The sequence below is a fragment of the Capra hircus genome, chromosome 2 (assembly GCF_001704415.2).
Source record: "Capra hircus breed San Clemente chromosome 2, ASM170441v1, whole genome shotgun sequence".
NCBI classification, from domain to species: Eukaryota; Metazoa; Chordata; class Mammalia; order Artiodactyla; family Bovidae; genus Capra; species Capra hircus.
This window is the reverse complement of record NC_030809.1, coordinates 56,317,997-56,334,051: the sequence shown is the minus strand read 5'-3', so window position 1 is coordinate 56,334,051 and position 16,055 is coordinate 56,317,997. Positions and strand designations below refer to the sequence as shown.

General features: G+C 40.1%; 1 protein-coding gene across 1 annotated transcript in view; it reads right to left on the bottom strand.

The window, feature by feature from the left end:
* Positions 1-15,365, bottom strand: part of STAT4 (signal transducer and activator of transcription 4) — a 104,749-nt gene extending 89,384 nt beyond the window's left edge. The window contains exons 1-3 of the mRNA XM_005676278.3: positions 15,286-15,365; positions 12,572-12,700; positions 11,168-11,312 (exon numbers count right to left, since the gene is read on the bottom strand). Coding sequence (XP_005676335.1) covers positions 11,168-11,312; positions 12,572-12,699 — 273 coding nt within the window. The 5' untranslated portion in view covers position 12,700; positions 15,286-15,365. The remainder of the gene's footprint in view (positions 1-11,167; positions 11,313-12,571; positions 12,701-15,285) is intronic.

Here is a 16,055-nt window from a genome sequence, read left to right as displayed (position 1 = left end):
GTCGTGTCTGACTCTGTGCGACCACGTAGATGGCAGCCGACCAGGCTCTGCCGTTCCTGGGATTCTTCAGGCAAGAGTACTGGAGTGGGTTGCCATTGCCTTCTCCCATCTATACATGACCACTGGGAAAACCATTGCCTTAACTAGATGGGCATTTGTTGACAGAGTAATGTCTCTGCTTTTTAATATGCTGTCTAGGTTGCTTAGCATGGCATTCAAGGTCCTCATCAGTTCAGTTCAGTTACTCAGTCGTGTCTGACTCTTTGTGACTCCATGGACTGCAGCATGCCAGGCCTCCCTGTCCATTGCCAGCTCCTGGAGTTTACTCAAACTCATGTCCATTGAGTTGGTGATACCATCCAACCACCTCATCCTCTGTTGTCCCCTTCTCCTCCTGCCTTCAAGCTTTCCCAGCACCAGGGTCTTTTCAAATGAGTCAGTTCTTCGCATCAAGTGGCCAAAGTATTGGAGATTCAGCTTCAGCATCAGTCCATTCAGTGAATATTCAGGGCTGTTTTCGTTTGAGATGGACTTGTTGGCTCTCCTTGCAGTCCAAAGGACTCTCAAGAGTCTTCTCCAACACAACAGTTCAAAAGCATCAATTCTTCGGCACTCAGCTTTCTTTATAGTTCAACTCACATCCATACATGACCACTGGAAAAACCATAGCTTGACTAGACGGACCTCATACAAGGTCCTCATACAACCCCCTTTTAATGGTTGAAGTGCCAAGCTTGTTTGAGGGATGGGGATTCATTCCCCTGTCGTGTTCCTGCTCCTGCTTTTCCTCTGTACGTGATTCCCTTCCCTCCCTTCTTCTTGTCAGAGTTCTGAATCATCCTCTAAGAACCAGCTCAAATGTTCCCAACTCTGTTGTGACTGTAAGAAATCCAAATCATCATTTGGAATTTAAATACATATGGACTATAAACAAACAATTATTTCATAAGAAGGAAAGAACAAATCATTACAGACACTTGATACACTGTGAGAGAAGACTTAATAAGGAGGGAAAGCAATCCTGGCAGGCCTTGATAAGATAAAGGCTTGGAGGAATATGCAAAAAATGATCCATGAATGAAGTCTCAGGTGGGTGGGATCTTGAGTTGATCCCCTGGGATTTCCAGTTTAGTGTGATGTGCGTGAGCATTGTGATGTACACTATCCACCTTTTGTTGGCTGTCCCAGATTATGCAGCAAACAAAATTCTGACACTGAACTACATTTCATCTTAGATGGCATGACTTGCAGGTCTCTTAGCCTTTGAAATGTGAGCATTGTGATACTGGCATCAGGTAATTATCTCAAAAGGAAAATAGGGATGTGTCCTGAGGATTTGGGAAAATAATTGTGGCATGAAAATGGCAAATTGGCTGCTGCCCATATGTAGAAAATAACCTGAAGGACTGAAGCTTTCATTTGGCTCCTTCAGACTTGAGAAATCTGTATGCAGGTCAGGAAGCAACAGTTAGAACTGGACATGGAACAACAGACTGGTTCCAAATAGGAAAAGGAGTACGTCAAGGCTGTATATTGTCACCCTGCTTATTTAACTTCTATGCGGAGTACATCATGAGAAAAGCTGGACTGGAAGAAACACAAGCTGGAATCAAGATTGCCGGGAGAAATATCAATAACCTCAGATATGCAGATGAAACCACCCTTATGGCAGAAAGTGAAGAGGACTAAAAAGCCTCTTGATGAAAGTGAAAGAGGAAAGCAAAAAAGTTGGCTTAAAGCTCAACATTCAAAAAAAAAAAAAGAAAGAAAGAAAAGAAAAAAAAAAAACGCTCAACATTCAGAAAACGAAGATCACGGCATCTGGTCCCATTACTTCATGGGAAATAGATGGGGAAACAGTGGAAACAGTGTCAGACTTTATTTGGGGGGGGCTCCAAAATCACTGCAGATGGTGACTGCAGCCATGAAATTCAAAGACACTTACTTCTTGGAAGGAAAGTTATGACCAACCTAGATAGTATATTCAAAAGCAGAGACATTACTTTGCCGACTAAGGTCCGTCTAGTCAAGGCTATGGTTTTTCCAGTGGTCATATATGGATGTGAGAGTTGGACTGTGAAGAAGGCTGAGCACTGAAGAACTGATGTTTTTGAACTGTGGTGTTGGAGAAGACTCTTGAGAGTCCCTTGGACTGCAAGGAGATCCAACCAGTTCATTCGGAAGGAGATCAGCCCTGGGTGTTCTTTGGAAGGAATGATGCTAAAGCTGAAACTCCAGTACTTTGGCCACCTCATGTGAAGAGTTGACTCATTGGAAAAGACTCTGATGCTGGGAAGGATTGGGGGCAGGAGGAGAAGGGGACGACAGAGAATGAGATGGCTGGATGGCATCACGGACTCAATGAACGTGAGTCTGAGTGAACTCCGGGAGATGGTGATGGACAGGGAGGCCTGGCGTGCTGCGATTCATGGGGTCGCAAAGAGTCGGACATGACTGAGCGACTGAACTGAACTGAACTGAGTTGACGCCTACTGGCTACACCGGGCTTTGTTCAGATTGGAGGCTGAGGTCACCTTGTCGCCTGTCTTGTATACCGTGTACAGAGGGGAAGGAAGAGGAGTGAACTAAGAAAGCAGCACGAGTTAGAGGAGACCATCTGGTAGATTCAGAGCCACTCAATAGTTTAAAAAAAAACAAACTTTTTTCTCCATCATATTACAAAAATGTGCTTCTAATCTTCCACCTTGTCATGTTAAAAATCTCACTTTGCTCGATACTCAGAACCAACAGTAGGATTTTTACAGACTGGACCAGAAGGAACCACGGTTTACCCAACTTTAGAGGACCTCTAAACCCAAACATGCATTTTTGTTCAGGCAAATCCAAACACCTCTGACAAAGAGGCCACAAGAGTGCAGAGAATAGAACATGTCAGGTGTGGTTTGCACTTGCTCGTGCTCCCTCACACATAGAGTCTAAAACTCTCACTAACAGACTCATTACCCTGGTGGGTAAAAAATGTTCTGTAGGTGATGGAACTACTAACCACAGAGTTAATCACCAAAACCCTGAACTCAGCCTTCTAATGGAGGTTTTTGTTTGTTTGTTTGTTTGTTTTAATCAGACAAGTTTGCTATTGTCTGTTTCGCCTTACTTCCAGATACTAATTTGTGATGGACAGCCATTGAGGCTCCTATAAGTTAAAAACAAAACATAGGAGGTGTGTATTTTTTATACTGTAAACTTCATGACTTCCTCCAATTGTATTCCTAGTGCTTAAGATGTAACTGATAATATAATAAGAACTTGTCTAATATTTGTTGACCAGATAATAAGATTGGCTATGTGATATTTATAAAATATTCAGTACAAAGTGACAAAGTATGAAAATGGAAAGATAGAGTCATTTACCTGTTAGCAAACAGTAACAAAAAGAAAGCCACACAATAAAATTTCAAAATGCAAATATAATAAATGAGTCAAAGAGAATATTTTATATAAATTTTTTTAAGTTGAATTCACCAATATTATTTTGTACTTATGCTCCTCACAACATAGTAACAAATGCACAAAGCAAAAACTTCTAGAAGTTTAAGAGTTGATAAACCCCAATAATAGAAAAAGATTGACTCAGTATACTGCTTTCAAAAATCAATGGGATTTTCTAACAGGTTGCCCTGATTCTTTCTTGACTAACTACAGTTCATTTAAAGATCAGAGAAAGCTTTGAAAAACAGAAATCTGTTCATGTCACACCTTTGCCCAAACCTCTCAATGGCTCCTCATCATACTCAGAATAAGACTCAGAATCTTGACCAGGGCCCACAAGATTCTATACAAGGCAGCCCAGGCTCATGTCTTTGATCTCATCACTTTTTTATTTCATGTTTTAGATACATCCTTGTAAAAACTATAGTTTGTCTTAGAACTGCTAAGTTTGATCCACACAGTGAATAGTTTTTTCTGATATATTATTGCACATTTTCATCCTTTCATGTACTCTATTTTTACTTTTTTGCAGTGAAACTTTTGAAATTTTAACATGTGTGCTTACCATCTGTGTCTGATTTCCTTTAGTAATTCCTTCTGTGAGCATACCGTTGTAGATTTTGTATAGTATTATACAAAACTTTTAATTTTGCAGAATGATTGAGCTGGGTATAGAATTCTAAGTTTTTGGATACTGTATTTTAGTGCTGTGAAGATATTACACTCCTATCTCACTTGATACTCTTTTAAATTTGGCTTTCAGTTTTCCTCATTTCTAAGTAGTTAATACATTTGGGCTCTCTTGCCACTTTCAGGATCTTTTCTTTCTCTCTGGTGTCCTATACTCTTTTTATTTACTATGTTTGGGGCCTGTATTTCCAGAGTCTAAGGATATATGGATGCGAGAGTTGGACTGTGAAGAAAGCTGAGTGCTGAAGAATTGATGCTTTTGAACTGTGGTGTTGGAGAAGACTCTTGAGAGTCCCTTGGACTGCAAGGAGATCCAACCGGTCCATTCTGAAGGAGATCAGCCCTGGGTGTTCTTTGGAAGGAATGAGCTAAAGCTGAAACTCCAGTACTTTGGCCACCTCATGCGAAGAGTTGACTCACTGGAAAAGACTCTGATGCTGGGAGGGATTGGGGGCAGGAAGAAAAGGGGACGACAGAGGATGAGATGGCTGGATGGCATCACCGACTCGATGGACGTGAGTCTGAGTGAACTCTGGGAGATGGTGATGGACAGGGAGGCCTGGCATGCTGTGATTCATGGGGTTGCAAAGAGTCGGACATGACTGAGTGACTGAACTGAACTGAACTGAACTGAAGGATATATGATGGGCTTCCCAGTGGTGCTAGTAGCAAAGAACCTGCTTGCCAATGCAGGAGACATAAGAGACTCGCATTCGATCGTAGGGTTCGGAAGATTCCCCTGAAGGAATTCTTGCTTGGAGAGTCCCATAGACAGAGGAGCCTGGCGGGCTACAGTTCAAAGTGTCACAAAGAGTCAGGCACGATTGAAGTTACTTGCCATGCATGCACATGGATAAATGACAGGATATATGACAGGCACCAGTTCAGCTCCTACTCACAATTCTGTTTTATAGTTAAAACTTTTTTTGGTTCTATGTGTATGTGTGTATGCTCAACTGGTTCAGTCATGTCTTACTCTTTGTGACCCTATGGATTGTAGCCCACTGGGCTCCTCTGCCCATGGGATTCTCCAGGCAAGAATACTGGAGTGGGTTGTTGTGCCCTCCTCCAGAGGATCTTCCTGACTCAGGGATCAAACCTGCTTCTCCTGCAGTGCAGGCAGATTCTTTCCCATTGAGCCACTGGGGAAGCCCTTTGGTTCTATAACTTGCCTTAATTTGTGATAAATTTATCTATGCATTTAAAATCTGTTACATTTTACCTAGCATTTTAATGTATTTTTAGTGAGACCATTTTTGAGTTTAGCTAGCTAGAAATAGAAGTCATAACTGGACTAATGAAACATTTAGATTAAATATGAATAAGAGCACTCCATATTAAAGTATATAGAACATTTCTCTCACTCAAAAATGTATAGTGTTAAATTCATGTATAAGGAAAAAAAGGCTGGAAATTAAGCATTTGAATAAAGAAGTTAGACAAAGAATAAACTAAACTGAAGAAATTAGATGGATATAGAACCAGATTGGTACATGATATATGACCAATGGGCTTCCCAGGTGGCTCAGTGGTAAAGAATCCACCTGCCAATGCAAGAGACACAAGAGACAAAGGAGATGCAGGTTCAATGCTTGGGTCAGGAATGTCGCTTGGAGGAGGAAATGGCAACCTACTCCAATATTCTTGCCTGGGAAATCCCATGGACAGAGGAGTCTGGAGAGCTACAGTCCATGGGGTCAAAAAGAGTCATTGGGCGTAACTTAGCAACTATGCATACATGCACGCATGTGTCCATTACAAGTATGGACAAGAATACCAGAATTCTTACTCTACTGGGAGAGTATAAACTTGTATAACTATTTTCAGAAAACAGTTTTGGCATGAGCCAGTACAATTAAAGATATACATAACCCAAGATTCATTGTTTCACTCCTAGGTCTATGTCTCAGAGAACTGCATGCACCGAAGGGTGCACACAAGAATATTCAGACCGCAGTGTCTGAAAGAGCAAGCGAAGTGAAGTCGCTCAGTCGTGTCCGACTCTTTGCGACCCCATGGACTGTAGCCTACCAGGCTCCTCCCTCCATGGGATTCTCCAGGCAAGAGTTCTGGAGTGGGGTGCCATTTCCTTCTCCATGGAAATACGGAAATAACCCAAGTGCCCATCAACAGTAAAATAAATAAACTATGACATAGTCACACGATGGAATACTATGTAGCAATGAAAATGAATGAACTACTGCTATATACATCAACATGGGTGAATCTCAGGAATTATGTTGCACAAAGAAAAGTCATGAAGAACAAACATGTGATCCTATTTATGTGAATAGGATAAAAAATGTGATCCTATTTACGTGATATTTGGTAACTTGCAAACCTATATATCATCTAAAGATGCCAATATATGGAAACTGTAACAAAAAGAAAGAGACTGATAAATGCAAAATTTAGATTAGTGATTACTGCGAGTGGGGAGAGAGCAGAGAGGAATTGGAGGTGGGGAAACGGCTACAAAGGTACTGATAGCAACTGAGTATAAAATGTCAAAAGTAGCCTGCTCTACTATCCATCCATATATATATATATATATATATATATATATATATATACACATATATGGAATGAGAGAGAGAGCGATGTTAGGAATGATGTTTATCAAATATTAATATGGTTTTATCTTAGTAGTAGATTATGTATTATTTCATATTTTCTTTGCATATTTTATATTGCTTCAATTTTAAAAATTATGAATATGCACCATTTTAATTATCTTAAAGTCATTTTATCTGAGGAAAGGAGACAGTAAAAGGTTGCTGGAAGCTAAGTGTTTGTGCCTCCCCAATTCATATGCTGTAACTCTACCCCCTAAAGTGATGGTATTTGGAGGCAGAGCTTCTGATAAATGATTAGACCGTAAGGGCAGAGCTCTCTTGAATAGGATTAGCATTCTTTTAAGACAGAACCTAGAGAGCTTCCCTGTGAGGTTACAGTAAAGCGGAATCAGACAGTGAACATGCCAGCACCTTGATCTTGGGCTTGCTGTCCAGAACTGTGAAAAATAAATGTCTTTTATATAAAATTTACTCAATCAACTGTATTTTGTTATAACATCCAGAACAGACTAAGACCCAGACAGGAAGATGAATAAACAAAAGAGATTTTCAACTGAAAATCAAAGAACAAAGATCCAGTAATAAAATTCCAAGGTGCTAAAAATATGTTAAAAACTCAATGCACAAAAACCTGCACATAAATATTAATATGTTTTGTTTATAATTCCCCAACACATATAAACACACTGTAGTACCTCCATAAAAAGGAATTATCATTCAGCGATTTTTAAAAAGCTACCAAGCTACAAAAAGCCACAGAGGAAACTGAAAACATATTAATAAGTGAGGAAAGTCAATCTGAAAAGTCTACATACTGTATGACTTCAACTATATGACATTCTGAAAAAGGTAGAACTATAGAGTAAAAAGATTAGTGATTGCTAGGATCTTTGGCATGGGGAGGGAGGGAGGAATAAATTGGTGGAGCAGAGGAAATCTTTAGGGCAGCGAAACTGAAACAGCGGATCCAACACATCATGCACTTGCCAAAACCTCCAGAATTGTACACCACAGAGAGTAAATGCTAATGCAATCTTGGACTTTGGTAACAATGTACTAGGTTCAGCAACTGAAACAAAATGCAAAAAATTGCCGGATAATAAGAGAAAGTAGGGAGAGGCAGGTGGAGAGAGAGCATATACAGAATTCTACTTTCTATTCAATTTTCCTTAAACCTAAAACTGCTCTAAAAAAGAAATTCTATTAGTTTAAAAAATAAGCCCCAAGAACAGAGTGAAGCGTTCTTGAAATATCTGGGCCAGATATTTAGCTTTATAAAATCCTAACACAGTCCTTACCACATGTTCTACAATTTTTGAATGCTCCTAACATCCTCGTGGGGTCAATACCACTGTGATTCCACTCATACTGCTGAGGAAACTGAGGCCAGAGAATGTGATCATTTTGCCCTGGGCCACACAGCTAGTAAATCATAGAACCAGGATTCAACCCAATACAGTCCCACCTCCTGATCTTGATCTGAGGCTGGCTCCCCTTAAAAGGACTAAGGTAACCTGGGCACCAGTGTTCACTGCCTCTAACTCAGAGATTGCCTTGACTCTTGGTTCGGTGGTTTTGTTTAATTTGTATTTTATAACAAGCCATTCCAAATTTTTATCAGAAGTAGGTGGGATATAAATAGTAGATTAAAATATTGAAACTGGAGACCTCAGTTGCTCTGACAACAGCTAAAATAAACTTACTTTACACCTGCTTAGTTCCCCTGGGACCATGTTGTTTGATCTTTTATACTATGAAAGTTAAAATAGATTGCATTTAAAATCCCATAGGATGAAAATGTTCAAACCAAATAAACATAGTGTCAATATTCTTTCAGCAGCAGGTTTTTCTTTTTTTTCCTTTGTTTTGGGAGAGGGGATCTTGCTTTACCAAAAACATTTGTCTTAACTGGTGATGTTCTTTATCACTATTTTCTATTGTTTTGAATTAATACAAATATCAATAAGTATAGTTTATAAGACAAAGGAAGAGCAAGTGGTTTTGTCCATTCAAAATACCCTAACCAGCCAAACTATTTTTGGAGTTTCTAGTTTGTTTCCAGTACCACACTGGGTACTGGAGGGAAGAGGAAGGTCACAAAATGAGCTCAGATTTTTACTTTCAAAGAGCGTGTGACCTTCTTGGATACATCCCCCACAGATGAGAGGCTGGTTATCTTATGGCCCATGCTCCATGGGGAATGAGGAAAAGTGGTATAGATGAAGGTTCCCTTGCTGCCCTGGGGCCTTCACAGGTCCTCTAGGAATGACTGGGAGCTGGGCTGGAGGAAGAGAGATGGCAGAGCATTCCTGGCCACCAGATTGTCACGGACAAAGGCTCAGAGTCATTCACGAGTGAGCTTGCTGTGCTCAAGAACAAGGAGTAGACCTCTGGTTTCTAGGGCAGGAATGTGGAGGAGCTTGGGGCAGTTGATTGAAAAGGTGAATAGAGACAAGATGCTGCAAGGTCTGTGACATAAGCAGAGACGTTTGTGCTTGAGCTGAAATGTGACTGGGAATTACCGCGGGTTCTTGGGCTCCCTCACAATCTTATCCCCACTCAGAAAAATGATGGGTTGGACACTTACTCTTGAATAACACTAAGAAGATCTTGCTGTTTTTCTCTGTCAATAACAAGGTCCATTATTGAAAGCCTTTTTTTTTTTTTTTTGCCAGAATAAAAGCTCCAGTTTTTCTTATAATCTCAAATAATTATCCTCATTTACATGAAAAGATATAAGAATTTAGAAAAATTAAGTGACTTGCCTAAGGTCAATTTTTGAGACTCAGAATTTCCAAAGACCACGAATCACCCATTTTATCCATCTATGTCCCTCTAGCAAAGACCAAGGGTCAGTAAACTTTCCTATAAAGGGCCAGATAAGTATGTTTAATACAGACACACACACATATACACAAGCACACATTTTAAATTCAGGCTGTGGGTCCATACAGTCTTTGCCACAACCGCTCAACTGTGCCAGTGCAGTGCAAAGACAGCCAGAGTCAATACATAGCTAATTAAGTAAGCTACACTCCACTAAGATATAGAAATTTGAATTTCCTATAATTTCCATGTCACAAACTTATTTATTTTACTTTTAATTTTTAAACACCTAAAAATGCAAAAATCATTCTTAGTCATGGACCTCAAAAGCACAGGCAACAGCCACATTTGACTTGTGGGTACCAGTATGCCAAACCCCTGTTTTAGGTCCATTGATTAGAACAATGAAGCCAAGATTAAATGTCTTATCCCTGGAAGAGATAGTTTGCTTTACACTGAAAAACTCTGTTTTGCTGGCAACTAGTTCATTTCCTACCCAAGTCTCTTGCAAATTTGTAGGTGATTACAAAGGCAAAGATAACAGTAAAAGGACAATGAAAAAAAAAAAAATCCAACCCTAACAACAATAAAACACTAACAACTTAAAAAACAGCAATCCAAACAACAATAAAAAATTAATATCTATTTCCCTCTCACAGAGGTTAGTAATATCAAGAACATTTCTATTATAGTCTAGGAAAAGTCTTCTAAAAATGCATTCATTGTAAGTTTGAGGTTCTAAAGATGTATCACTAAGAAATGGTACATGTACATTTCATGTTCTCTAATACGTTGTATAGGCACTTTGTAAATATTAGAGCAGTCCATGTTCAGAGTTTGCTTCATTAGCATCTCTGCATTTAGGTCAATAATAGCCTGCTCTTAATTCTTTAGATCCTTGTTTCACTTATTCATTCACCTGTTTAATCAATGAATATTACACATCTACCATATGTCCAGCTTTGTGCTGGTCACTGGGAATTCAAAACTGAATGTTAAAGTTCTTGCCTTAAGTAACCCACGATTTGAGGGAGAAGAAATACAGAAGTAACACTAATGTAGAATACACTAAATGCTACAGTACAGATGAGTTGCAGTTGTTATGGGAACACCTTGGTGAACTTTTGGAATAAACTTTTGGAAAGGGAAGCTTGGATGAACTTTTGGAATGGGAAGCTACAGGACACCAAAGAATGCTTTAGAAGGTGGAGTTTGAAACAAATCTGGAAGAAGATATATGACCATAATGCCTCCACCTATGAATGAGAACAATACCAACTCTGATTTGTTACATACAAGACAAAGACAAGAAAGGTTTGGAGGGACAGCTGTGAAATGAACATCTTTCAGATCCCTGTCCCAGACTCTCATCAATTTGATCATAACTAGTAAACAGTCACATACAAATCATACTCTCCCCTTTGTGGGCATCTTAAGATTCAAAAGTTGGTAAAAAACAAACGTTGGGTAATGAAATAAAATTGAGCACAAAATGTAAAGTCGTAAGAGAACTCAGCTTTTTCCCTTTTAAATCTGATACAGAAATACAATAAGACTACATTTTTTTAAATTGAATTTAAGACTTATCAAGACAAATATTTTGAAAAAGTAGAATACATTCTCACCTGAAGGACTTTCCTAATTCTTTTCAGATTGTGTATTAAAAGTAGGTTTTTCTCTTTGGAAACACGGCCTAACTGTTCATCCAGTTGTATTAACAAGTTTTGAAGAAGAATCGTTGCCATGGTTTCATTGTTAGATGCTGCCTCCCTAAAAAGCAAAAATGTCATTACACAGCGGGAAACAACTTATAAAAATGCCTACTTTTTACCATAATCATTTAAAAGTGATAAATATATCCCACAGTGATAAGCATTTAATGGTTTTAAAAATTAAATTGTATACACATGACAGTATATTCAACATCACTAATCATTAAGGAAATGCAAATCAAACCAGGAGATACCGCTTCACACTTATTTGGATGGCTATTATTGAAAACACAAGATAAGTTTTGGTGAGGATGTGAAACTAGAACCTCCTTGTATATTGCCAATGGCAGTGGAAAACTGTACAGCCAGTGTAGAAAACAGTATGGAGATTCCTCAAATTATAAAGATAAAATTACATACAATTCCACTTCTGGGCAGATACTCAAAAGAACTGAAGCAAAGACTTGAGTAGATAATTTGTACATCAACATTTAAATCAGCTTTATTCACAATAGCTGAAAGAAGAAATCACTCAGATGAAGGATGAATATAGAAATGTAGTCTATGCATACAACAAAATATTATTCAATCTTAAAAAGGAAGAAATTCTGATATATGCTGTATGAATGAACCTTGAAAGAATATACTACGTAAAATGTAGTATACTACACTTATGACTACACTTTTATGAAGTACCTAGGCTACTTAAATTAAGAGACAGAAAACAGTGGTTGCCAGGGGCTGGGGTGGAAAGAATGAGGGGTTATCATGTAATGAGTACACAGTTTCAAGATGAAAACATTCTGGAGATGGATTGTGGTGATGGATGCGCAACAATGTGAGTATGCTTAAGGCCACTAAGCTGAACACCTAACAAATGTTAAAATGGTAAATTTTATGTTATGCATATTTTATTACAGGAAAAATTTTAAGAAGACAAAAGCAAATAAAAAATTAATTGTACAAGGTGAATGGAGCTTCCAAAAATGTTTGTAAAACATATTAAGAAAAAATGTTTATTTTATTGAGTCTATGATGGAGAATTGATATAAACAATAGACTAACTTCTTGGCTTTTTAATACTTAGAAAATCACTGGGGGTTGGCTTATAAAAAACAAAGCACTAGAACCATAAAGTTTTAATCTACAATGGATGAAACCAGGAAGGACAATGATTCTTCTCCCTTAAGGAAGCTTTCCAAAGCCTCAGAGAAAGTTCTTTACCTGAAAGGAATGTATCTACTGAGTTAAAAGTGGACCATAGAGTAAGTCCATGTGTAAGTCCTCTAGGGAAAACACAATAACGTTTGATCCTACCAGTCCTGATTTTCAATCCACTGGGCCAACAGATGCCGAATTTCCATAGGAAAGTTGTCATCATAGAATTGATCAACTTGCTCCAAAAATTTTATTTCTAACTGTTGGACTTGATTCCACTGAGACATGCTATAAAGAAGAGGAAAAAATAGAACTTAAAAATAATGTTATTAACAACGATGGTACATGTTTTCTTTTCCTTTTTTTTTTTCTTTTTTTTTGGATTTTGGACAAAAACAATGTTATCCATTAAATAACTGGAGAAAAAAATTTATTTTATAATCACTCAAAGAAAACAGAAACAAGAAAATGTTTTCAATCCAAACATAATGCAGTTCTGAGCTTTTTCCTAAGGCATTCCTAAGGAAGGAAAAAGGATTCTTCCTCTACCCCAAGCCATACTTTTCTTTGTTCTAAAAGAAACGTTTGATCCACCTTCTCTAGAAAGCTTTCATTCCCCCTCAAAACCCCTCACATCTGTCTACACAGATGTGTATTCTCAACAATCTCCTTCCCTAGGCTGTGCTCCCTCTCACTATTAATTCGACTGAGCAACCTGAAGACAAGCAACAAACTAAACTATATCTCCTAAGATTCTCTTAAGGCTTTATATGTGCTGCAGCACCAGTCGCTCAGCCTTTCCAACTCTTTGCGACTCCATAGACTGTAGACCACCATTCTCTTCTGTCCATGGAATTCTCCAGGCAGGAATACTGGAGTATGTTGCCATTCCCTTCTCCAGGGGATCTTCCCAAACCAGGAACCGAACACGGGTCTCCTGCATTTCAGGTGGATTCTTCACCATGTGAGCCACCAGGGACACTTGATGTGAGGACTGCCCAATAAAAGCTTCTTTTATAATAAAACTGTCCAATCCCTTTTTATTTCAGATCTGTCTGGCTTCTAGAGTCAGTCATATTCCTAGACTTCTAGTCTCAGTCTTACCTATATAAAGAGTTTCCTGTGGACTTTTCTTTCAGTTCAAAATACCTCTGAACAAAGTAATATTTTCATTTCTCTCTGGAATGATCAACTATTGCGGGGCAAATCTTTTAAAGTCTCCTTTTAATCCGTCTCTGATGTACATCTGACAGTGGTTAAACCCTCAACATACTGAAGAAGAAACCACTTGATACGTAGTTGGCAGTGTGTCATAAAACAAAAGTCTGTGTTTCCCCAGCATAACCCCATTGTGTCCAATTTAGAAGTTTTAGACGTATTTCTTAACTCAAGGAAATGAATATGACATCTCTCCTTGAAATTACAGTATTTTATTTTTCCCAAAGTCAAATTTTTTATTGTTTTGTCACTAATTCTAGATCAAACAAAGAAACCATTTATGTGATCAATCACAATGGTGTTTCAACTTACCTTGTAGGTATATTAAGATTTCCTTTTGCTTACAGAACATTATGATGAGAAATTTCTCAGGTTTCAAAGGGAACCATTTCAGGAGCACCTTTTGTATTTAAAAAAGATTAATGCCAATGTTTTGCTAAAAGAAAGTGACTGGAAAAAATTTTTTCACTTTCCTATCACTTTATATTTACACATATAATCCTAGGCGAAAGTGCTCAGTAAGTACTCATTAAGAGAAGAATGAGTGGGTCTCTGGATGCTGTAATTGGCACAGGTGGCTAGTATTATTCTGGCTTTAAAATGAAAAAAAAAAAAAATCCGAGGGACACATAGGCAAAATGACTCTTGCCCAAGACACACAGCTCCTAAGGAACAACCTGAGGTCTCCTGACACTACACATGGTTGTCTTTCCTGATGCTGGGTGTATACACATTTGTTGCCATGCTACTATCCCCATGGCTCTGCTCTATCAGTTTATTCTAGTGAATGACAAAAGAACAGGTGCTGAGAATAGCATTACAATTGTAACAGCTACTATTGTTCAATCTCTGCTATGATCTGGATGAAAATCTATTTTCTAACTAAGAATTAACTGGACTGAACCCATCCTAAAGTTAGATCACTCCTAGTATCTGAGTCCACCCTTCAGAGAGCTGAACACAAGGCTGAACGGGGGAAAGACAGGTTTATAGACTCAGGACACTCTTCTGTTGCAGCCTCTAGTAACGCCTTCAAAGGACCTAAAAACACCTTCACTCTCTAAGGGCTAATTCTTCCCATCCCAAGAAAACTACCGAGCATTTCTTTTGACGACTGAGCGCCTGCCTAGTCTCTTTGAATGCCTGGCCCTAGAAGCCTGATAAACGGGCGTTTTGTCCCACGGCCTGGGGGCTAACGCTGCCGCTTTGGGGTTCTGTGAAAAGGGGGCGACTTGTCCTAAAACATCACTGCTCTTATCAAAGCCTCAATCACTGGCTACCTCAGTTGCGAGCTTCTGGCTGAAACCCAAGCAAGCAATCTAACGCCAGGCATGAGAGTTAAGAGCAGCTGGCTAAGAAAGTGAAGCGGGGGACCACACTCGGCGCGGACCCACCCCCCGCTGCAGCCACAGCGGTCGCACCCACTCAAGTTTACGGTTTCCGGGGCAGAGTGCCTGGAGAGACCCGCGCCACCGCGCACCTTTGAATCATGGAGTCGACCGCTTGTTTCTGAAACTACTCTTCCTCAGCTAGGACCGTGAAGTAACTGTCAACACAGCACGGGCGCGGCAAAACTTCGGCATCGTCCTGCAGAACCACGTCCTGGCCCGCCCTCCTCCAGAGAAGCCACGCCAAGGTGCGGTCTGCCTCCTTACCTGGCTCCCTCTGCCCGCGTCCCAGGCGGTGCTCAAGTCCACGGTTGGAATCGCCCTGCACGGTCCCCTAGGACCTAGCCGCTGACGCCTTCGTCAGAGAGGATTTGCATTTCTCCTCCTACTTGAGGCTTTCCTGTGCGTCAGTGTTAGAACCTCCGGTACTTTACTAGGGTCGTTTCCACCCACTGCCTATTCCAGAAACGCTGAAGAGCAGAAACAGGTTGAAGCCACCACGCGGGGCGCCCTCTCCTCATCCCCATCAATCACTCCAGCCACTCCCTGTGGCCCGAGGGTGTCAGAAGAAGTGGGTGGGTGGGGGCCACACGCTCTTTCTCTTCCGGTTTCCCCAGACTGAGAGCCCCTGCAGACTTACTTAAGCCGCGCTTAGTCGCTCAGTCGTGTCCTACTCTTTGCGATCCCATCCATGGACTGTAGCCGGCCAGGAGGATTCTCGAGGCAAGAATACTGGAGTGGGTTGCCATGCCCTCTTCCAGGGGATCGTCCCAACCCAGGGATCGATCCCAGGTCTCCCTCATTGCCAGCAGATTCTTTACCGGCTGAACCATCAGGGAAGCGCAGACTTACTTGCCCCGACCTAAATTCCAGGCTTCCCGGCTTCCTCCCTATAGACTCCACTCACCACGGCGGGAGCCAGCCCCTGGAATGAAAGGGGTGGGTCGCCAGGATGAAAACAGCCAATGGAAGCCTTCACTGTGCGCGGATTCTAACAGGGTCTGCTCACCAGCAAGACAACCTCACCCAGCGGCTGG